General features: G+C 34.4%; 1 protein-coding gene across 1 annotated transcript in view; it reads left to right on the top strand.

Moving 5' to 3' along the window:
* The window catches only part of LOC127738449 (uncharacterized), a 48102-nt gene that overhangs the window by 12842 nt on the left and 11371 nt on the right, over positions 1–23889 (top strand). Inside the window, exons 11-28 of the mRNA XM_052249708.1 lie at positions 2635–2724; positions 3386–3543; positions 4277–4429; positions 4653–4858; positions 5780–5968; positions 6329–6524; positions 7012–7174; positions 7672–7946; positions 8548–8725; positions 9720–9863; positions 11190–11900; positions 12343–16119; positions 16613–16786; positions 17281–17433; positions 18466–19049; positions 20000–20223; positions 20770–20948; positions 22188–22336. Coding sequence (XP_052105668.1) covers positions 2635–2724; positions 3386–3543; positions 4277–4429; positions 4653–4858; positions 5780–5968; positions 6329–6524; positions 7012–7174; positions 7672–7946; positions 8548–8725; positions 9720–9863; positions 11190–11900; positions 12343–16119; positions 16613–16786; positions 17281–17433; positions 18466–19049; positions 20000–20223; positions 20770–20948; positions 22188–22336 — 7703 coding nt within the window. The remainder of the gene's footprint in view (positions 1–2634; positions 2725–3385; positions 3544–4276; positions 4430–4652; positions 4859–5779; positions 5969–6328; positions 6525–7011; positions 7175–7671; positions 7947–8547; positions 8726–9719; positions 9864–11189; positions 11901–12342; positions 16120–16612; positions 16787–17280; positions 17434–18465; positions 19050–19999; positions 20224–20769; positions 20949–22187; positions 22337–23889) is intronic.

Genomic DNA, 23889 nt, shown 5'->3' with positions numbered 1-23889 from the left:
TATGGGAAATACATACAAATGTCTTCTTTTAAAGAACCACTGTATGGAATGAAACCAAACATGGCATGAATGTTCCTTTTGAGGTGCTGACCAAGTGTTGTTACTTTGAAGCTGATCCATCATCCAAGATGGCCGCCAGTGGGGGACTTAGTTTAACATAGGACCCTATGGGAAATATATACGAATGTCTTCTTTTAGAGAACCAATGAATGGATTGAAACCAAAAATGGCATGAATGTTCCTTATGAGGTTCTGACTAAGTGTTGTTACTTTGAAGCTGATCCTTTATCCATGGTGGCCGCCAGTGGGGGGACTTCCTTTAACATAAGACCCTATTGGAAATACATACAAATGCTTCTTCTAGAAGTGCACTGAATGGAATGAAACCAAACATGGCATAAATGTTTCTTATGAGGTGCTGATGAAGTGTTGCTACTTTGTTGCTGATTTACTGTTCAAGATGGCCACCAGGATTTTTTATTAAATTACAGGGCCAATATTAAACCAAATTTGGCCTCATTATTAGGGTATCTGTTATGATTTTAATCTATTTTAACATGATTTCCAAAACCAAAGTAGAATCAAGTGAGCGACACAGGCTCTTGAGAGCCTCTAGTTTTTATGATATTTTAGTGTTTTAAGAAGTTGGGTGTTTTATATTTAAATTTCTAAGTTGACTTTTAACACTAAAATATCATAAAAACACATATATATTTATATGTGAAATACTTGTTTTAAGCAACAAAACTGTACCAAACACTAAGGTTGCCATTACCGGAGATCAGGAAGTCCAATGTTCAGTGATTATAGTTATTATAAATCTACTTTTACCGTTAATAATGACTTAGAAAGATTCATATTAATAATATAACTCATTTTAAATATTTTATTGTTAATAACACATTTAAACGAAATTTAGGCCAACAGACTTCTACAGACTCTTTTAAGTATGACCCTACACATAGGGCTGATTTGGGTCCAAGCGAACTAATTTAACCCATCGCATATTATATATTAGTATATGCTTGTACATTTAAAGTCAAACCATTTGATTTGATTGCTCTCTTATGTTGTTGGGACAATCTAGAGCTGTTTGCTTATGAGGAAAAAGAGGGTTCACTTCGCATTGAGGATAATACAGTTGGAGCTTGTGGTAGTGTATATATATACTGGTAGAGTCCTTTCATTATTGGGAGCACCCCTCAAAAGCTGTGAGGGTACAGTGGAATCCGATTACACTCCCTATCTGGATTAATGGAGATGTGTCAAGAACGTATTTACAACAATATGTACAAGGGCAATCCCCACCTCAACACAAAGGGAGCGCTAGGACATCAGGAAGTCTGTTATTATGGTGGAAGAAGCTGAAGTATTCATATAGAACCACGGAGCTGCTCGGCGGGAACAGATTGATTTCAAGGTTAAAGTTGGGGGCACCAGAGATGTGAGAGGGAGAGTGAAATTCACCCTTCTGATTAATGAAATGTCTCGCGCCCAGAGTCAGAATCCAACCAGGGACCTTCAGCACTGCAGCCATCGGTCTTAACTACTATCTGCTTTGTCTGCTAAGTGTGAATAAGTACTGTCTTCAAGTCATTGGCCATCTTCGTTCCGTTCTTTTTCACATAATTGGTGTTATGTCGTGATGATTCTATGACTAGGAATGCTTAGGTTCATATTATAATTTACATAGAAGTGTTATCATTTATCAGCAAAAAGTTCAGGTTTTGGCAATTAAACCAGAAAAAGACAAGATAGTACAGCGATTTATATTGCCATACAAAAGCAGTGATAAGGTATCATTTTGATGACAGAAAAATAGACGCAATTTATTAAGATTTCATTCCAAATCCATAACTATGAAACATCTTCTGAAAGTCTTACTGCATCTGGAAAATTTGAGATAATGACACTGTTCCTATTTTATCAAAACTAATTACTCTTTTAAGAACAAGAGAAAATATAAAAAATTTATTTATTACTTCTATGTAAATCAATCTGATGTTAGCCCCTCAGATATGAGAAGCATACATCTAACACATGTGACATTTCACATTCAACCACATAATTAGTTATATGCGCGTGCATGTGCATGCATGTAAACAGACATTCTCATTATCAACTACGACATGATGAACAGGAATGGAATCTTAGATTAATTGTTCAAACAGTATAGGATTTAATTTGGATCCCATAACAACGCATTCCACTTTTTAAATTTTAAACACTGCTCGCGTTTTGACAGTATACTAATAAGCTTATATGAAGACGAGATCCATATCCTATGCAGCAGCATGGCTTTGTGTCGGAACATTGGACTGTGGAATTAACAGACTGTCAATTTATCGGACCATCGGGCTATTGGACTGTCAGACTAACCGCTTATCGGACTGTCTGAATTTCGGGGTGTCGGATTATAGCTCGGAATAATCAAGTGGTTTAAAAAATTAAAATATTGGATAGTGTGACTAGTGTCAACTAGTTTTTTTGCTTTAAGATTCAGGTTATTTGTTAATTAAATAGTCAATTGGAGAAATAAATATTTTCTGTTGATGTTTTGTATTTGTAAGATATTTTCCATACTTGACAGCTTTTTTTCAACTTTAATTCAACAATTTTCTTTTTTTTTTACAGGATCTTTACCTGGAAAGGAATATGGATCATTATATGGACCATGTTATTTTGGTAGTGGTGGTTTTGGTGCTAGCAAGTCCTATGGTTCAGGTACTTTTATAATTTATAGCATCTTCCAAAAAGAATTATTTTTCTATTTATCAAGCATCAGATCAAAAGTCCTAGGGAACATGCATTTAAAAGGAATTAATAAAATTAGTGTTGGCATTGTCAGATTGTTACTTTAACTCTTGGATATACCGATAACTATAATGTTGGCAGTAAAAGCATTCAGTTTTTTTTGGTAGTAATTTTTTTTATGTACAATAGCTACTATAACAGATAAATATGAGGCCAAATTTTCATGAAATTAAAGTTTATAAATGCATACATTACGTATGGGAGGTTACCAGGAAAGGTGCTTAAACTTCATGATGAATAGTAAAATCATATAAGAGACTTCATGATGAATAGTAAATCATATAAGAGATATCTCTTATATGATTTTACTATTCATCATGAAGTTTAAGGACCTTTCCTGGTAACCTTCTATGTAGAATGAATGTAAAAGAAACTAAGGACCCATACATAATGTATGCATTTATAAACTTTAATTTCATGATTGCCAATAAGACAACAATCTATGGCCAATTATCTATAGACCAAAAGGACAAAGATGTGAACAATTACAGGTCACCATTTATATATCTATGATATAGTTTACTTTGAAAATAAATCTGTATTTGGTATTGAAAGTGTTTTATACATTCAGGAGGAGGAATGATGGTGATAACTACAACACAGAGACTGATTGTAGAAGGAACATTAAAATCAGATGGTCGGACTGGTTCTACCAATACTGCAGCTGGTGGCAGTGGTGGCTGTATCTATATTACCACTGATTCTATAGAGGGGAAAGGTACATTACAGGTAAGTTGTACAGGTATCAGATGGTCTTGACGGGTTCTACCAATACTGCAGCTGGTGGCAGTTGTGGCAGTATCTATATAACCACTGATTCTATAGAGGGGAAAGGTACATTACAGGTAAGTTGTACAGGTATCAGATGGTCTTGACGGGTTCTACCAATACTGCAGCTGGTGGCAGTGGTGGCTGTATCTATATAACCACTGATTCTATAGTGGGAAAAAGTACATTACAGGTAAGTTGGACAGGCTATTTAATGTAGGATAAACATGCCAGTCACATTGGGCAGATAATCTTAACTTCAAGTTGTCCTTCAAAACCCGATGAGGGTCAAAGTAACTTTTATACAGACTAATTAAAAACCATGGAGAAACTTGAAAGAAATTTTAAAGAGACATCTAGAAAACATTTTGTCAATCTGTATGTGAAAGAAATGTGAAGCTCAAAACTTTTAAAATATTTTAAAGAATATTGCTGATATCTCGTATTGTTGTTACCTAATACATGAGAATTATTATATAACAAATGAGGTTTTAATTTGTTTACTTTCCATAAAAATCTTCTTTATGAGATGTTTTGGACACACAGTGCCATTATTTTTAATTCGTAATTGTATTTTCATAACATTTTTTAGCTATATAAAAAGTACTTCCAATGATATTATATTTGTTGAAATGTAACATACTCTGAATTAAGGTAGGGTTATTCTGAATGATAGATTTTGATGTTTTGACAGGTAAATGGAGGGAATGGTGTGAGTTTAGGAGCCGGAGGAGGAGGCAGGATGATGATTTATTATAAAGATACTCAGTTTTGGCAAGGAAAATGGACAGCTTATGGTGGACTAACAGGCTCCAGTCCAGGAGGGGCTGGAACTATATACCTACAGGTTAATGATAACTTAGAAAGCTATTGAAAGAAAATTGAAGGAATAAAAATAATCCTGAAATATTAATGCCTGCCTCTACCACAGATAGTTGACATTTAGTTACCCTTATATTCAGTTTACCTAATAATTTTTATATAATATTTGATTTTGAATGGTATTTTATTTTTAATAAGTAGACATTTCTCCTGAGAGATATGTATAATGCATCTATCAATAATTACAGGATACTATAACAGATGTTATAAACAGGACATTGATTCTAGATAACAATGGTCAGTCTGTCATCCAAAGTGAGATCTCAACTTATACACTATCTGGGTATGAGGCTGATCCAGGTAGAACATGGATATCTGATAACAATACCAAAGACTTTGAAAACTTGAGGATCCAGGGAAAAGCTAACTTGGCATTACATCCTTCTCTTACATAGTAAGTAGTTGGGTATTATCAGTTGTGTAGTACCTTAGTCAGAATTTCATATCTGAACTTGTTCTTAGTCTACTCTATCATATGGGTTTATTTTTGTTGATGTTTTGACAAAAAAAAAATTTTTTTAATGCAATTCCTGCTCATGCTTTAAAAAAGAACTATTTTTTTTTTACCTTTCCATAAATTAAAACATCACAAATATTTCTAACTGAGGATATTTTGATGGTTTGTAGAAGTAGTTGTCCTCAAGATAATATCAAGTTATTAAACATCTGTTTCTTCTAGAAAAGTGTCATCGGCAGATAAATCAGTATATTAGAATACAAGAAGCATTAAAACTGATCACAAAAACCATGTAAAAAATGCAACTTATAAAACATGCTTTAAATGGTATTACAGAGGAATAAACATGCGAGGAAAAAAATCAGGAAACATTGAAATTGAAATAGTTCAAAGCATTTATTGCTGTTCTTTATTTGACATTTGCTGTAAAATATTCAGCAGAAAGATCCCAAACCTCATAGCAAGATCAAGACAGTGTCTGGTATCAACAAAAGCAAACATTTATCATATTGATCTATAACCTGTAAATGTTTTTAAAACAAGATAGGCAGTTTTATGCAACAGTCATATCATATAAATCAACTGGTGAAGTTTTCTGCCTTAACTGACATTAGTTGCCAAACAGAAATCTCTTTTATAGTAGAGTTACAAACACACAGAACAATACAAGGCACAGCATATTAAGAACTTCCGAAGAACACTGGATAGAGACATTTATTTTCTAATTCTTTCTATAAATGTTTATATGTTTTACATAGGTAGGTAGGTAAGTCATGAACTGTTATTGTGCATTCTCCTAAACAATGAATGCAATTGTGAATCTTATAAACAAGAATGGTAATAATTATTTTGTTTCAGTCCTTTCCAACTTAAATCATTGAAGTTTGAGGGAGATAAAACTGGTGTACTGCATGTAGGACCTGGTCAGACAGTTGTTGTACAACATCCAGATGACTTGGAGTTTCTGGTTAATGTATATGTCTATCATGGAGGTACCCTCATATTGCCAACTGCATTTGACTGTTATGGCATAGATTTTGTCATTTGGTGAGTCATTATTGAAAACTGATGAACATTTTTTGATGTATGTTGCATTGAACTATAAATATTGACAACTTGTTTGGTTATACAGAAATGAATATCACATTTTTATGTACAGACGTTATTGATTGATGTTTTATTATGTATATATATATATGTAGTATGTAGTTTTAGGCAAATTAAACAGAATTGCATTTTTGACTGTGATAAAAAGTTATGCTTTGTCAAATTTTTTCATTTCGATATATCTGCAAAAAATAATGATTAAAATTGATATTTGTAACAGAAAATAATGCTTTAATATGCAGTATGTTCATTTCTTAATCTATATCATCAGATTAAAAAAATTGGTTCCTTTTATTCTAGGGGCTCACTGGGTGTTGTAGACATGACTATTGGAAATGCATGTGACCTTCACCTTGGTTCTACAGGAAATACCCAGGGTATATCAACAGTCAGTCCGACAGGAATATTTGACTTTAATACACTGACTGTTAAAGCTGGAGGTGAAGTGACTGTTACCCATGATTTGACAGATGGCACAAGTAGCATGGCTATTACAGTGAGTATAGAATCAGAGGGGAACACAGGAACTATTACTGATAAAAGAAGTATTGATACTGAAGTAGCATGACTATTACAGTGAGCAGACAAGTACATGTAGTAGTAGAGGTAGAGAGTGAAGGAGAGAGTTGATAAACACAAAAAATAATATAGGATAGTTTTAACAGTGAGTAGGGAAAGACTGCAGCATATTTGCACAACTAAGCCAAAACATTATAAACAATGGAGGTATATTTGTTTTATAGCAAGCACAAGTAGTTGGAAGTAATATTTTGAAGACATTTTCGACCATTAGTTGTAATGGCATTACAAATAGTTTAGACATAGCATACACATTTACCTTGCCAATAACAGTAACTAAACATCATGCCTGGTATTTCTTTTATAAAAAAAAATTACAACAGTAAACTGAGGAGGTCATATCCATGCAGTCTATGTTGATATCAGGCATCTTGTTATCTAACCTTAAAATTTGTATATTTTAGGCTAATAAACTATGGGTGCAAGGAGGAGGCCATGTCCATGCAGTGCATGTGGATATTACAGCTGATACTCTGATTGTAGATGACCTGGGACAGATCATTGGAGATGTACATAATGTGGCCTGTAGCAAAGGAGATGGTTATAGTTCCTCCACTGGAGGTTCAGGTAAAACCATTTGGTGATGCATAGAAAATGATTAAAGACATACTCATTTCATGAATAATGGAACTTTGAATAAAATGTAGTCATTCAATTATAGACTACTGTGGATTCATTTATTTTTGTGGGGTACCAACTTTCATGGATTAAAGAAAAATTGTTTATTCGTGGATTAATTGATTTAATTTGTGGTTTTACATAAGTCTGCACACAAGCCAATTGAAAATTTGTACTTTTTGAACATTTAAATTGTAGTTATCCTGTGCCCATGAAATCAATGAACATTGTTCTCAGACTAATAATAATGAATCCACAGTAATACAAAATTCATTAAAACTAACAAAAGAGTATTTCCATAAATTTAAAATACCCCTTTCTTTTTGGGACCTTACTTTTGTTTTCAATTGTCCCATTTCTTCAGGAAACTAAAACCTTTTTTTTCTTTTTATATCAGTCCATAAGAATATCAAGTAGTTTACCTTACACATTTCTATAATCAACAGGTGCTGGACATGGAGGTAGAGGTGGACGTGGCTCAGGACAGTTTCAAACAGGTGCCCCTTATGGACAGGTATTTGATGCTGTAGACAGAGGTTGTAAAGGAGGAGATAATGGTAATTCCAACACAGGAGGCAGAGGAGGAGGAGTTATCACTCTGAAAGTGACTACTACATTACAAAATGATGGACAGATTAGTGTTAACGGGGAGAATGGAAGATCAAGTAATGCTGGTGGTGGCAGTGGTGGCTCCATCAATATTGACATCAATAACATTAAGGTTAGACTATTTTCCTTTTCATCTAAACTTTGCCAAATAAGGGGAGATAACTCAGATAATGTTAATTTTATAAAGGAATGTGTTATGAATTAACCTGTTTTGTTTTGTAGCAAGAAAACAAGTCTTTTGACCCAAATATATATTTTTTTATTTTCTGGAAGCACATTAAAAGAGCTATCTTCTCATACTTTGTCTTCAAATTCTATATTTAGTTTTCTATCAAAACAAAAATGTTTTTTCCATTTATAATATATACAGAATCTGACAATTTTGCACAAACTGTAGCTCAATAAAAAAGCCCAGTGACCCATACTTGTTATTATATTTAAAAAAAAAAAGCAAGATAAAAACTACATTTTGGCAAATGATTTAATAAAATATATCTATTTTAACTTAGACCCTGCCCGCCCCCCATCTACCTTAAAGAAGACAAATGTCTATTGTAATTGGTATTACCATGCTGGTAAACAAAGATAAAACAATCCACGATTGTAGTTGCTGATCTATATTAAATCACCTTCCTAATTAAACTGTTCACTAGTAGTGGTAATAATTAAAAGTATTCTATACGAGTATGAATTATTATTTATTTTACTACCAGGGTTATGGAGAGTTCCAATCTATTGGAGGTAATGGCAATGGCAATGGAGGGGCTGGATCTGGAGGCAGGATATCTATGGAATTCTCACAGAACAAGACTTTCACTGGACAGTTTGATACCTATGGTGGTCTGGGACAAAATAATGGTAGTCCTGGAACATCCTTCTTCCATCATAAAGGTATATTAAAATTAATTTATAAGAAATAAGTATTTTTTAACCTTAAGGATGGTTATGGTAAAGAAAAATGTTATTATGACTTCCTTTATCGGACAGTACAGTCATTTTTAGCCTGATTAGGAATGTGAATCCTAGGCATGTGTTTGGAGATGACGATTCTTAATGAACTTGCGCAGCAGTTTGATAATAATCAATAGATGATCTGATGTAAGGTTAAATTTCTGACCCTTTATTTCAGTAGAAATAAAATTGTCTGCCGCTTTACCTTGTTTGGTAGCTTTAATACCAATTAATCCATTGCCAACTAGTAGTCAGTCTTCTTATGTCTGAAATATTTTCAACTAGACACAAACATGAGAATTATTTTATATAGAATATTTTTCAGCCTACAATAGAAGTGAGGGGGGGGGAAATGTTTTCAGGTAAGTGTGTCTGTTTGATTGTTCGTCCATTTGTCTGTCTGTCTATTAGTCCACTTGTCCATTACTTCACCCTGTATATATTAAAGTTTAAGGTTAATGTAGATTCCTATGAAGTTTTGGTCACATCAACTTTGATCCCCTATTTCACAGTTCACTGAACATGGAAATGTGAAAGTGTGGTGGGGTATTATGTCTTCTTGTAGATATTTCTTCTTCTTTGAAAATTACAAAAAATTCAGTAAAATTAAGAGTCTAATGCCAATACTGTTAATTCAGAAATTAATGTCTGCATTTATTATTGCAATGACCACTGGCAAAAATGTGAAATTTAATTAATGCAAAAATTTTATGGCGGAAAATCATTACTGAAATTATGTATTCAAGTTTTTATTATTGCAAACTTGAAACTGTCATATTTTTTGCATTATAAAATAAAAACATTGCAACAATTTCTGAATTTACAGGATTTGAAAAAAAAATTAAACTGTTTCAAAAATAGTTAATGATAATATATCATTTTATTATGGAAGGTTATTTCTGCTCAAAATAATTTTTTACTGCTTTATTGACAGTATATGATCACACAACCCTATTGCTGAACAATTTAAACAGGGGACCAGATGGTGATACAAATACAATAGAGGATTATTTGAACCTTGATTCTGATCAGCTTAAAGCATGGTTCTTACCTGAACATGGCAAACATACATTTGCAGGTATGTAATGTAAAAACTTAAGTATGTAATGTTGTTTTTTTTTTATGGGGGGGGGAGGGGGGTGGGGGTTGGGGTTAAATTATACTACTAGAAGACCTTTTTACCGCAAGACAACTTGCGTTTATACTAGAAAAAGTCATACGTTTAGCTTTACATTTTCTTTTTTATACATTTTAAGGTATGGAATGATTTTCAGTAAAAGGAGTTATGGGATATATGTAAAGTAACACCTACCAAGCAAAACAAAACAACCATGAAGACATCTAGAGATTTACACATTGTCTTCAAGAATAGAAAAAATTCTATTGAATGTATCAAGCTCTTAATCCCTTGATTTCAGACAGTTAAATTATATTAAACTTTATGATAAGTCAACATTGCCTCAACCAGTTTTCAAAATTTGTATGCACAGTATTAATACCTATAAAAGAAAGGCTCCTTTTTTTGTGAATATTGTACAAGAAAATGTGGTAAAAAACTTAGTTTTTGTTAAAACATCAAAAATTTTGCGAAACTTCTTTTTGTACTTGAATTTAACAAAAATTAACATATACATTATGATATTCTGTACAAAATTGATTCCCACATTTTTGTAATTATTTGGGGGTGAATTTTACCTTTAAAAATTTAGTTTTTGTTAGATATACACAAATTTTAAGAAACATCTTTTTGTGCTAGGATATCAATGAAAAATGATATATAGATATAAAAATCTATTCCAAATTGATTCCTGGTGTCAAATATTTAAAACAAATGAGTTAAAAACCTTTTTTGTTAAAAATTCATAAATTTTGAGAAACATATTTTTGTGCTATAATTTCAATGAAAATTGATATATAGATATGATAAGCTTTTCTGAATTGATTCCAGGTGTTGAATTTTTTTTTTGATTGAGGTAAAAACTTTTTTCTGTTTAAAAATCATGAATTTTGAGAAATGTCTTCTTATGCTAGGCTTTTAACAAATCTATATATATGCACTATGTTATTTCAATGTGATTGAAGGTACCAAATATTAAAAGAAATATTATAACCTAACTTGCATTTAAAAAAAAATTTACAAAAATTTGTAGAATCATCTTTTTATGCTAGGATTTTAACAAAAATTGATGTAATTTGCAAACATAGTGCTTGGATTTAACATAACTTATATTTATTGAGAATGCATCCTGAATTAATTGCTTGTGTCAAAATTTATAAGAATTGACAACCCATGAACATGAATTGCTTTGTATGAATCATTTTCTGTGCCTCTCACAAAAATGTGAAAGACTTGTCAGTATTTAGTTTCTTTTCTTTTTGAAAATTTTATGTCTTTATCTTGCAGGGTCAAACTCTAAGTACCATTTTGATGAGCTTCAGATTTATGGAAAGGCTCAGTTAGCAGTACTAACAGATCCAGTAGAAAGTGATGCTACAATTTATTTTGAGAACATGATTGGAGATAGATCTGGAGCCATACATATAGGAAAAGGACAAGTAATGGATCTGGAGAGACAGAAAATAGATCTCCCGTTCAGTGTCCATGTATATGATGGTGGTTACCTTGGTTTGGCTCCAGACACTTTCATACATGGTGTGGATATCTTCTTAAATGGAACTTTGGCCAATGTTGAAAACCTGACCTTACATCATGAAGGAAAACTCTGGTTGAATATTGATGGACGAACTAAAGGACTGGATGCTAGTACCTACAGTTTTCAGTTTGTACATGTTAAAAATGCAGGATATCTTCACATGATCAGTGATCCAGTTTCTGAACCCAGCATATCTTTTTCCACAGTTGCCCTTAATATTGATGGTGGTGGATTGGTACGTGGAACTTATGTCTATTTTCACTCAGAAAACATTACAATTGATTCAGGTGGTACTCTCACCAGTGATGGATTGGGTTATGAACAAGCAGACGGACAGAGAACAGATTCTTCTGGAAATCCAAGGAAGGGATTACATGGTGTCATCAATCCTGGACTGGGTCTGACTGGTAACCTTGGTGCATCAGGAGCTGGCCATGGAGGAAGTGGAGGAAGAGGATATTGTATGTTTACTGAACACTCAGTAGATACTTAAAAATGAACTTTGGGGACTGAAGTCATGTTATCAATAATTTTTAGAGATTTCTCTCAGATAGCTTGAAAAAAGATTATGAAATAGAGTGTCTCCTGACTAAAGGTTATAAAAGTTTAACAAAACTTATAAAAAGAATATAAATATTTCAATTTCTCTAAAAATATGGCTTGTATTATTTTTTAAGGAACTGTTAATAATGAAATTAGGCAGCAGATGGGCCATTAGTGTTTTGCTTCATCACATCTAGATTTTTCTCAACATTTTTATACTTTCCTTTATCCATCTAAAATCATTTCAGTTCATAAATTCTAAATGTTGAAATTTACTATATTTTCCTAATATTTAGTATATTCAAAGAAAAATCAAACTTTTGAAAAGATGATCAGACCTTTTAATTGATTTTTTTTTAGATAATAATGAAGGAGGAGAACCCTATGGAGATTTATATGAACCCACATTATTTGGCAGTTCTGGTGGAGGCCGTATTGGTGGAGCTGGCGGTGGTAGACTATGGTTAAATGTTACTAATACTATAATGATTGATGGAACTCTCACAGCCAGTGGAGAGAATGGACAGACTAAATACAATTACAATTCAATAGCAAGCACTGGTTGGGTAATAGACTACCCTTCGGGTGGTGGTAGTGGAGGGAGTATATGGCTCCATTGCCACAGGATAACTGGGTATGGAACAATACTGGCACGTGGTGGAAATGGGACTCTGGGCACCTATAGGCACACTGGTACTGATGGCAATGGCCACACAACTTATCCATCAACATCTTACGGAGCAGGTGGTGGAGCTGGTGGAAGGATTGCAATGTACTTTAAGAAAAATGATACATTCAGCGAGTTCCGATATCTCGCCAATGGTGGGTGGCCAGGGTTAGAGAATGCTGAGGTTGGAGGACCAGGGACTGTCTACTTGTATCACACTATTGAGGACCACAGAACTTTGATTATTGACAACAATGGGGCTCCTGAACCATTAAATCAGTATGTCAACTGGAATGATGTAACAAAGGATGGTGGACGTGCCTGGATTCTGCCACAGTCTGGTATACATGATTTTGCAGCCGGTGCTTATATCTTCAAGTTTGAGGAAATTCAAATATATGGCAATGGCCACCTTGCTGTGTTGAATCCTTCTGAAATTAGTGTGATTGATGCCGCAGTGTCTGGATCTGTTAGCAATATTAATGTTACTATTGATTTCAAATATATGATTGGTGACAGGAGTGGCACAGTACATGTTGCAGACAAACAAGTGATGGATTTAATTAGGGAAGAAATAGACTTGCCATTTAATTGCTACGTCTATTTTGATGGATTTCTAGGCCTTGCACCCATGACATATGTCCATGGAGTTGAAATACATTTGGCAGGTGTTTTAGCAAATATCGAAAACATAACTATTCACCATGGTGGATATTTATGGTTACAAAATGGTGGTAGAACACAGGGAAACCCTCACAGTCACTATACATTTGATTACATTCTAGTCCAAGATGAAGGAAAGATTGATTGCACAACAGATGCAGTGACAGACATTGGAATTTACTTCCATCTGAAAGCTGTAACTGTTGAAGGTGGTGGAATAATACATGGAACTCATATGACATATAATGTGGCAAATGTCACTGTTGATGCTGGAGGTTTCATTACAACAGAAGGGAAAGGTTATATACCATCACATAGTAATACCACACACTTTAGTACTTCAGTTCATGGACATGTCAACCCTGGAAAGGCCCTTAGTACCTATGGTGGTGGGGGCCATGGTGGGAGTGGTGGTGAAGGATATAACTCTCAGAGGGCAGGGTTTGCCTATGGTAATATCTATGAACCAATTAAATTAGGAAGTTCTGCTGGGTCTGGAGGTTCAGGAGGAGGTGTCATTTGGATGAATGTGACACATACAGTACATATTGATGGAGAGGTCAACTCTGAAGGTGGTGATGGCACTGCTGGAGGAAGTGGAGGTAGTGTCTGGATGTTCTGTGAACTTATTAAAGGTTATGGTAAAATAACTGCTCATGGTGGAAATGCCACACATGTAAAAGGTGGTGGTGGAGCTGGTGGCAGAGTGGCAGTCTATTTCAACAGAAATGAAACTATGACATCTTTCAGATTCCAGGCTATTGGAGGCAAGGGTGGGTCCTCTGCTGAAAATGGTGGCGCTGGTACAGTGTTTGTCTATCACATGCTTGAGGATCATAAAACTCTGATTATTGACAATGGAGGTCACCAGCCAAAGGACAAATTCAATGTTATTGATGATTATTCTGATTTGTCTTCTGATAGTTGTAGAACATGGATTTTACCCATCTCTGGTAATCATTTCTTTGCAGGAGGTGGCTACAAATATCACTTTAATGAATTCCAAATGTATGGGGCAGCCCATTTGGCTTTCTTGCCTGAACCACTTGATCATGAAGTTGATGTCTTTTTCTTGTACATGATAGGGGACCGATCTGGAACTGTTCATTTAGGCAACAACCAAATTATGGATCTTAAAAGAGAAGAAATTGATCTGCCATTCAGTGTCAGGGCATATGCTGGGTCTTACTTAGGTTTAGCTCCTATGACAATTGTACATGGTGTCAGTATCTGGATGCATGGAGAACTTGCCAATATAGAGAACATAACCTTACATCACAATGGACTCCTGTCATTGGAAAGTGGAGGGTTTACTAAAGATTTAGATGCAGATCATTTCCAGTTTAACTGGGTCAGAGTTCAAGAAAATGCCACCATCACATCTTTGACTGATCCTGTGACAGAATCTGGAATTAATTTCCTTGTTAATTTCAGCATGTATGTTGAAGGAGGAGGCTCATTTGTTGCCACTAATGCTTCAATTCAGGCAATTAATATCACTATAGACGATGGGGGTGCATTACATGGAGACAGTTTGGGATATAGATCTACTGATACACAAGCAGAAGACATAAACATCGGTAAAGGAATAACTCACACTTCAGGATCATCTGGAGCTGGTCATGGTGGTACAAGTGGTCGAGGTGCAGGAACAACACTGACTGGACAACCATATGGACATCTATATCAGCCATTTATACATGGTAGTGCTGGTGGTGGAGATGGTGGCCAAGGTGGTGGCATGCTGTGGCTAAATGCCACCAATATGATAGAGATTGATGGACGTTTGAGTGCTAATGGTGGTGATGCTAGGGCAGCAAGTGGTGGTGGTGGCTCTGGTGGCAGTGTTTGGATTTACTGCAGAGTTTTTAGAGGTCTAGGAACTATTGCTGTAAATGGTGGCAGTCAATATTCTGGAGGTTCTGGTGGAGGTGGAGCAGGAGGGAGGATTGCTGTGTACCTGTGGACAAACAATACTTACCTCGGAGACTACGAGTCCCATGGTGGAAGTGTTAATGTGGCTATCTCTCCCAATTCTCAACCTGGTGGTCCAGGAACAGTACTTCTTTATCACCAGGAACATGATCATGAAACACTGTATATTAATAATGATGGCCTGGAAAGTGATGTAGGAATGATAAAAGATTACACAGACCTTAGTGAGGATAGCTTCAAGGCTTGGATTCTACCTAATGCTGGACAGCATTGGTTGGCTAATGAAAACTATGATTTCCAGTTTGAAGAGTTACAAATATATGGCAATGCACACTTGGCATTGCTTCCTGAACCATTTGAAAAAGGCGTAAGCCTACATTTCCAACACATGATTGGAGATCGTTCTGGCTTTGTACATGTTGGTAATCATCAGGTAATGGATCTCCGAAGAAAATTCATTGATACTCCTTTCAATACATATGTCTATGATGGAGGCTATCTTGGTCTGGCTCCAGACACAAACTTAGAACGAGTGTTTGTCCGATTGGAAGGAACAATGGATCATGTGATCAACATGACACTCATTGATGGTGGTTCATTACGCCTTCATCTGACAGGATCCACAAACAGTCGTGAGAGACTTAACTATCACATCAATGGCACAACAGTTATAAAGGCCAAGTCATACATCAACTGTTCTAACCCCAAAGCACATGATGACCAGTACCAACTTGTGTTTAACCATTTACGTGTAGAAGGAGGTGGAGCTATTAATGGATCCTTCATGAGAATACAGGCCTCAGATATGTTTGTTGATGATGGAGGAATTGTTAGTGTCAACAATGGTGGTCACTCTCCTGATCAAGGACCAGGTAAACTATTCGACTATGTTACAATGGTTATTACAATATTTATATCCTTTACAAGACAATCACCTTGGACAGAACAAAGGACAAATGAAAAAAAAAACATGCTTGAAGAAAAAGACATTTCCTTAAAATCTATCTTTGTGTTCATAATTGTCAAAAATGTAAGTATTCAATTACTTCTGTAAAATCTAGTTCCCTAGGATTTAAGCAATATTTTTACTGAACAGAATAACTCTTTTGGTACTGAAAAAGAAGTTTGAATTGAATTTATTCATATGAGATCAAACGATCTAATTAATTACCTTTACTATTTACATGCTTAATTATGCAGCAGATATGGAGAGAAAACATATTTTTCCATGTATATTTGTTGCATTAGAATACAATTTTCCTTAAATTACAAATATTATTATTATTATTTATAAGAAGATATGGGTAGTTGTATTGGCACATCTCTAAATAATTATCCACTACCCTCCATGTACATATGTTTTAGGAGTTGGACAGTGGCATAGGTATGGGGCAAGTGGTGCCTCCCATGGTGGTACTGGTGGCCAAGGAGCATGTAGCAACCACCTAGCATGTAAACTGTCTCGTAGGAAAGCCTATGGAGACCTAAAACAACCCTTGGAGTTTGGAAGTGGTGGTTCAGGTGCTAGAGGAGGATCAGGTTAGTTGTATTGGTTTTATTAGACTCAAGAAAGCTTCATGATGTTTATAAAATGCCAGTTAAGTCTGTGTTTCTTAATTTGAAAAGCCATTATTTCTTATTGAATCACTTTCAAATGTAGTCCTAAAAATTGAAGTATTTCAAAATCTTGATCTTATGTTTAAAAGTAATTGATAACTATAAAGTCGAAAAAATGATATTTGCTTAGATTTCAGTTTCTAGTTTCATCTAGTTTTTTTGGTTTTGAAAAAGTTATATATGAAAATTAACCTGAATCTTTTTATTTCACAAAATTCCTGAGAGACAGTAAACTTATGGTCAGATTATATGTTTTTGTACGTCATATGAATTCTTACTAAGCATGCTTCTTCAATGGAAAGTGTGACGTCGCAATGCATTCATAATAGCACGAAAACCCATGAGACGAGGATAATTATCCTTATTTGAAAAAAATCAAAAGATATATGTTTAAAGCTGATCTTTATTCAATTTAGGTGGAGGTCGACTTGAAATAGAAGTAAATCATACATTAACAGTAGATGGCTATGTAATGGCCAACAGTGAGGATGTACTATCTGTGTCTTCATGGTCTGGTGCCAGTGGAGGGAGTGCAGGAAGTATACTCATCAACACTGTCAACTTTACAGGTTAATAATTAAGAATAAACATCAAACTGCATAATCGGATTGTATTTATTTCAAATTAGGACTGGGTTTTCCGATAAATCTGGTTACAAAAATGATGAGGTATGGTGGGTGTCAGGAGGCTGCCAAAAGTTTCCTTTGAATAACTGATAAACCTTTCAACCAATGATTTTCAAATTTACTATATTGTTACTAATGACAAAATGGAGGACGACTTTGATATAGACTAATTTTTACTTTTATCATTTAGAAGTTATGGTCCTTCATAGATTTGAAAATTATGTCATTTCCGTGCAATATCTTATGAACTGTTCAACCAATGCTTTTCAAATTTTTATATGTTTTTACTGATGACAAAATGGAGGTTATATCCGATATTGACGATTGGTCTTTGATAAATTGGAAAATGGTTCTGTGTGTGGTTTCTGTACAGTAACTTACAAACTGTTCAGCCAATGCTTTTCTAAGTTTAATATGGTATAACTGATGACAAAATGGAGGGCAAATTTGATATTGACTATTTTCACTTTTGCCGTTTAGGACATATATTCTTTGATAGATTGGAAAAAAGGCACAGAATGTGGCAGGTCAAACAAGTCTGAAAACGCTATACATTTGAATACATCAATTTCATTCATACTAGCTGTCTTCTTAAGTTAAACAATGGTTACTTTCAAAATACAGAAAACACAGTTTGATGTCAATTTGACAGCTCATTTATTGTAAATTAATTGAGATTATGTTAATTTGATTGTGATTATCTTGATCTTCCAAGTAATAAAATATTGCAATTTTTTAAGCATTTTTTAATATTTTTTTCTGATTGTAGAGGCAGCGTCCTAGGTTCACCCTCTGAATTTGCCCTTGAAATGTAGAACCCTAAAGCAGTCTTTGTTAAAAGATGCATTTATGTTACTTTCTAAAAAATTTCAATTTTATTGTCTGATAACATAACATCATAAACAAAACTGAAAATTACGACATGAAATTAAGATTGTTACAATACTTTAATTTTTGATTGATTTGTTGCTTCAGGAAGTCATACAGGACACATTCAAGCTCTAGGAGGTGTGGCTGACACTAGTATTGGTGGTGGTGGAGCAGGAGGGAGGATTGCCTTATACCAGAATTCCCACCACACCATTCCCCCTTACAGAGGATTCTTTGATACCTATGGTGGCAGAGGAAATTCCAACAAAGGATCAGAAGCTGGTGCGTCTGGTACAGTCTTCATCCAGAACACAGAAACAAGCTACTCAAAGCTTCTTGTAGATAATCATAACCAGCTTCCAAGAGATGAACATTCCGCACTGTTGAACGAGGGATATAGAGCAGATTTCACTATCTCAGAGTCAAGTTACTCACAAACAAGCCTTTACACATCTACCAAAGGACACAAGATCACATCTACATCCAATACCTATGTATATAGATATCCCTATTGTTTTACTGGAAACTACTACCTCATGTACTTGTTTGACCAGACACTAGCCAGTAATAGTGGACAGATTTATGTAGCCTCGTCAGGCTCAGCTACCATAACAGTAGAACTGGAAGCTGAAGCCTTTGTCACAAAGCTAAAGATATATCCTACAGCTACTTTCCCATCAAGATTTAAGGTATGTGGGTTTAATAGTAAAATTGAGAATGGAAATGGGGAATGTGTCAAAGAGACAACAACCCGACCACAGAACAGACAACAGCAGAAGGCCACCAACAGGTCTTCAATGCAGCGAGAAATTCCCGCACCCAGAGGCGTCCTTCAGCTGGCCCCTAAACAAATATATATACTAGTTCAGTGATAATGAACGCCATACTAAACTCCAAATTGTACACAAGAAACTAAAATTAAAAATAATACAAGACTAACAAAGGCTAGAGGCTCCTGACTTGGGACAGGCGCAAAAATGCGGCGGGGTTAAACATGTTTATGAGATCTCAACCCTCCCCCTATACCTCTAGCCAATGTAGAAAAGTAAACGCATAACAATACGCACATTAAAATTCAGTTCAAGAGAAGTCTGAGTCTGATGTCAGAAGATGTAACCAAAGAAAATAAACAAAATGACAATAAGTATTTGGATTGACAAATATTACAACTTCAATAGAAAAGTAGAAAAACATATTATTGTCTTATTTTCCTTGATTGAGGAAAACTTACATTTTCGTGGATATTTAATTTCGTGGTTTTGTCAAAGTCAGTATACAAGCCTATAGAAAATTAATAATTCGTTGAACATTTAAATTTGCTGTTCACCTGTTCCCACGAAATCATCGAAAATTGGTATCCAACGAATAATAATGAATCCACAGTTAGTGGAAAAATCATAGGTTCTGGGGGTTTTGAATTGGTGAAAATTTAAACTTTGAATAGTTTGATAAGCAGAAAGATCTTAATTGGGGGACAATTTTTTAACAACACATGGTCTAGATAGCCTGACTTGGTACTTAAACTAGTTATACATGCCCACAAATGTCCTCCATAAGGATATAATCATATGCCTTTTATACAAATAGTTTCATTAAATTCATGAGTTGTATAAAATCCATATGTATGACTGTTTTGCAGGTTATAGGATATAATGGAGCCACTTCTTTTGTTGTAACCACTAACTATGTAGAGCCACGTAGCCCCATCATCCAAGGATCTTACTTAGAATTACCAGTTATGCAGACAGCTACAAAATTCCAGTTCCTTGTCCAGTCTACTCACTCCTCATCATCAAGTTGTAACTACAGAGCTTCTCTTACAGAAATTGAAATCTTTGCTGATGCGGAAAATGTTTTTGATAGGTATAATGTTTTAATGAAGATATAACATTGATTTGATAATTTTTTCAAAAATGTAGCCTATGAAAATGTGAAAATGTAGTTTACCTTGATAAAGAGCATCCATGAATATTTTGTGTCTAAAAAATAGTGAAAATTAACTTCTGCTAAAACAAAAATCTTTAAATTAAATTATCAGTAGTTTTATTTTTTTAGGTAAATCTGTGATTTTGTATCCTGAAACTTGGTTTAATCCAATATTTCTTCAAGATTGGGAAAGTACTTGCTTCAAGTCTGGAATATGTTTTTTCATTTACCAGTTTTTCCTTTGGTTATTCTATTGAGGGTTTCAGATATTTTCCAGTAATTTTGAACCTTCAAATTTGGAATACTAGCTTTGAGTGTTGTACATTTGTTATTAACTTTTCTTATACAATGTATATTACAAAAAAAAATAACAAGAACAGAACAAAAGATTTTAGAAACCAAACCACTGCACAACATATTCTTTAGTATTTGAGTGCTCAACTTTCCATATACCTTCAATATTTTACTTCCTGTTAATTTAAGATACAAATATACTGACCTTGATGGAGCCACCACATGGATCTTTGCTAAGACAGACAATGAACAGTTTGATTTTAATGAAATAACAGTACAAGGAGGAGGACATTTAGCCTTTAATTCTTCTGTTAGTCTGACATCACCTATAGATATAAATGTAGGAACATTTGAAGGAGATAGAACAGGTAAGCAGCTCAGTGTTCCATAACATTTTCTTTTTTCCCGTTTACGGGACGTATTATGGTATACCGTTGTTTGTCCGTCTGTCGTCAACATGTCAGGCAATAACTCAAAAACCCTTTAACCAATTTTCATGAAACTTTGGTGAATTGTTTATATCTATTTACATAAGCTCCTTTCAATTTTTATAAATTTTAGATTTTACGTTTCCAAGTTTTATTCATAGAAAAGATTTTACGTTTCTGGGATTTTATTCATAAAAAGGGGGGATTTTCCAGTTTACCGACAATAACTCAAAAATGCTTTGAGCAGTTTTCATGAAACTTTGATGACTGCTTTATATCTATTGAAAGTTCCCTTTAGTTTTTAATAATTTTCTGATATGACATTGAGGAATTATGGAACTTTATTCACTGAAAAAGTGACTGGCGTATCATGCGCTCATGGCACAGCTCTTTATTTACATCAGTGGTCCTATGACTTCTTATTAGGGTCCATTTTTAGTTTTGAATTCAATCAGGATTACCTCTGGTCAGTGATAGTGTTAGGTTTAGGGTTAGGGTTAGAATGAATGAAAGGTTACAGGTAACTATTGTTATTTATAATTGTGTATTTCCTTGATGACCACTACCGGTAGTTCTTTATTCGCTACCAGTAATTGTAAATATAGAAAGAAACTTGATAGCGTATTTATGGTAGTGTTTATGTGCATTCTATGCATTTATTCATCTATTTCACAAAATTTAAATTTAGTGCTTATGTTGGAAGTATTATTGTTATGTAAAACAATGTTTTCTATATTCAGATATGAGTTAATAGAGGTCTAGTTGCAAAAAAAAAATATGACAATAAAAGAACATCCCTTTCCATTCAAAATGAAAAAAAAGAACGTAATTCAGCAACATTTTGTGGAATTTAAAAATACTGTAGGAATAATGGATTTCCCTAACTGATGAAGGTTACATATTCTGATGTGAGTTCATAGAATTTAATATGGATTCAGGGTTTTCTGATAAAATAGATGTGGGTGGATAGGATTGTTTTCTGATAAAATAGATATGGGTGGATAGGATTGGACTTTAAGAGTCCCCCTTCAACAGAATACTTTTGAGTAGTTTTGCATACATCAAATTGTCATACAACTATAAATGGCCCATGATCCATGTCCAAAAATAAAGCTTCCCTTCGTATCCTCTCACCTTAATTATAATAGAATTGCCCTCATTAAAATCTGTATTTTCCAGGTTATATCCACATTGGATACAATCAAGAGCTCGCCATCAATTACACAAATGCAGATATTCCTTTCAATACACATGTGTATGAAAAAGGCAAAGCCACCTATCCTCCGAGGCCATTCTTCTACAGGACACACCTATATACATCAGGAGAGGTAAGTCCTCTACAGAACACATCTTATACTTCTGGAGAGGTAAGTCTTCTACAGGACACATCTTATACTTATGGAGAGGTAAGTCTTCTACTGGACACATCTATATACATCAGGAGAGTTAAGTCTTCTACAGGACACATCTATATACATCAAAAGAGGTAAGTATTCTACAGGACACATCTATATACATCAGGAGAGTTAAGTCTTCTACAGGACACATCTATATACATCAGGAGAGGTAAGTATTCTACAGGACACATCTATATACTTCTTGAGAGGTAAGTCTTCTACTGACACATCTATATACATCAGGAGAGGTAAGTCTTCTACAGGACACATCTGTATACTTTGAGAGAATTAAGTCTTCTACAGGACACATCTGTATACTTTGAGAGAGTTAAGTCTTCTACAGGACACATCTATTTACTTCTGGAGAGGTGAGTCTTTACCACCATCAACCCAAGTAATAGATCAAGACATGATAATTCTTAAGTAGTCCAGCCTAATATAAAAAATAAATGGCAAAAATTATGTCTCTTTCGGGTTCTAAAACAAGATTGGGGTCATTCTCTTGTCAAAACTTTTGATGAGTAGATAAGAAATAAAGATTTTCCAAGAGGAGGGCTGGTGCTTTTGGATGTTTGACTTTTCATTAATGTTTGTCAATGGTATATGTTGATTTATTATGGTTATTTAAATATCATTATGACATAATTTGTTTTCAACACATGTAGGTAGCTTGACTGTTGACACTAATGGTAGTAACATATCTACATCTGCCTTGGTATTATTGTTGATTTCTATTTTTAGATCCAGGGTATAGAAGATCTGTATGTATTTGATGGAGACAGTGTGACTGTGGACACTAATGGTAGTAACATATCTACATCTGCCTTGGTATTATTGTTGATTTCTATTTTTAGATCCAGGGTATAGAAGATCTGTATGTATTTGATGGAGGCAGTGTGACTGTGGACACTAATGGTAGTAACATATCTACATCTGCCTTGGTATTACTGTTGATTTCTATTTTTAGATCCAGGGTATAGAAGATCTGTATGTATTTGATGGAGACAGTGTGACTGTGGACACTAATGGTAGCAACATATCTACATCTGCCTTGGTATTACTGTTGATTTCTATTTTTAGATCCAGGGTATAGAAGATTTGTATGTATTTGATGGAGACAGTGTGACTGTGGACACTAATGGTAGTAACATATCTACATCTGCCTTGGTATTATTGTTGATTTCTATTTTTAGATACAGGGAATAGAAGATCTGTATGTATTTGATGGAGGCAGTGTGACTGTTGACACTAATGGTAGTAACATATCTACATCTGCCTTGGTATTACTGTTGATTTCTATTGTTAGGTCCAGGGTATAGAAGATCTGTATGTATTTGATGGAGGCAGTGTGACTGTTGACACTAATGGTAGTAACATATCTACATCTGCCTTGGTATTACTGTTGATTTCTATTTTTAGATCCAGGGAATAGAAGATCTGTATGTATTTGATGGAGGTAGTGTGACTGTGGACACTAATGGTAG

Source organism: Mytilus californianus, unplaced genomic scaffold (assembly GCF_021869535.1).
Source record: "Mytilus californianus isolate M0D057914Y unplaced genomic scaffold, xbMytCali1.0.p SCAF_1, whole genome shotgun sequence".
Taxonomy (NCBI): Eukaryota; Metazoa; Mollusca; class Bivalvia; order Mytilida; family Mytilidae; genus Mytilus; species Mytilus californianus.
The sequence above is the reverse complement of the archived record's forward strand: the minus strand, read 5'-3'. Positions and strand labels throughout refer to the sequence as shown.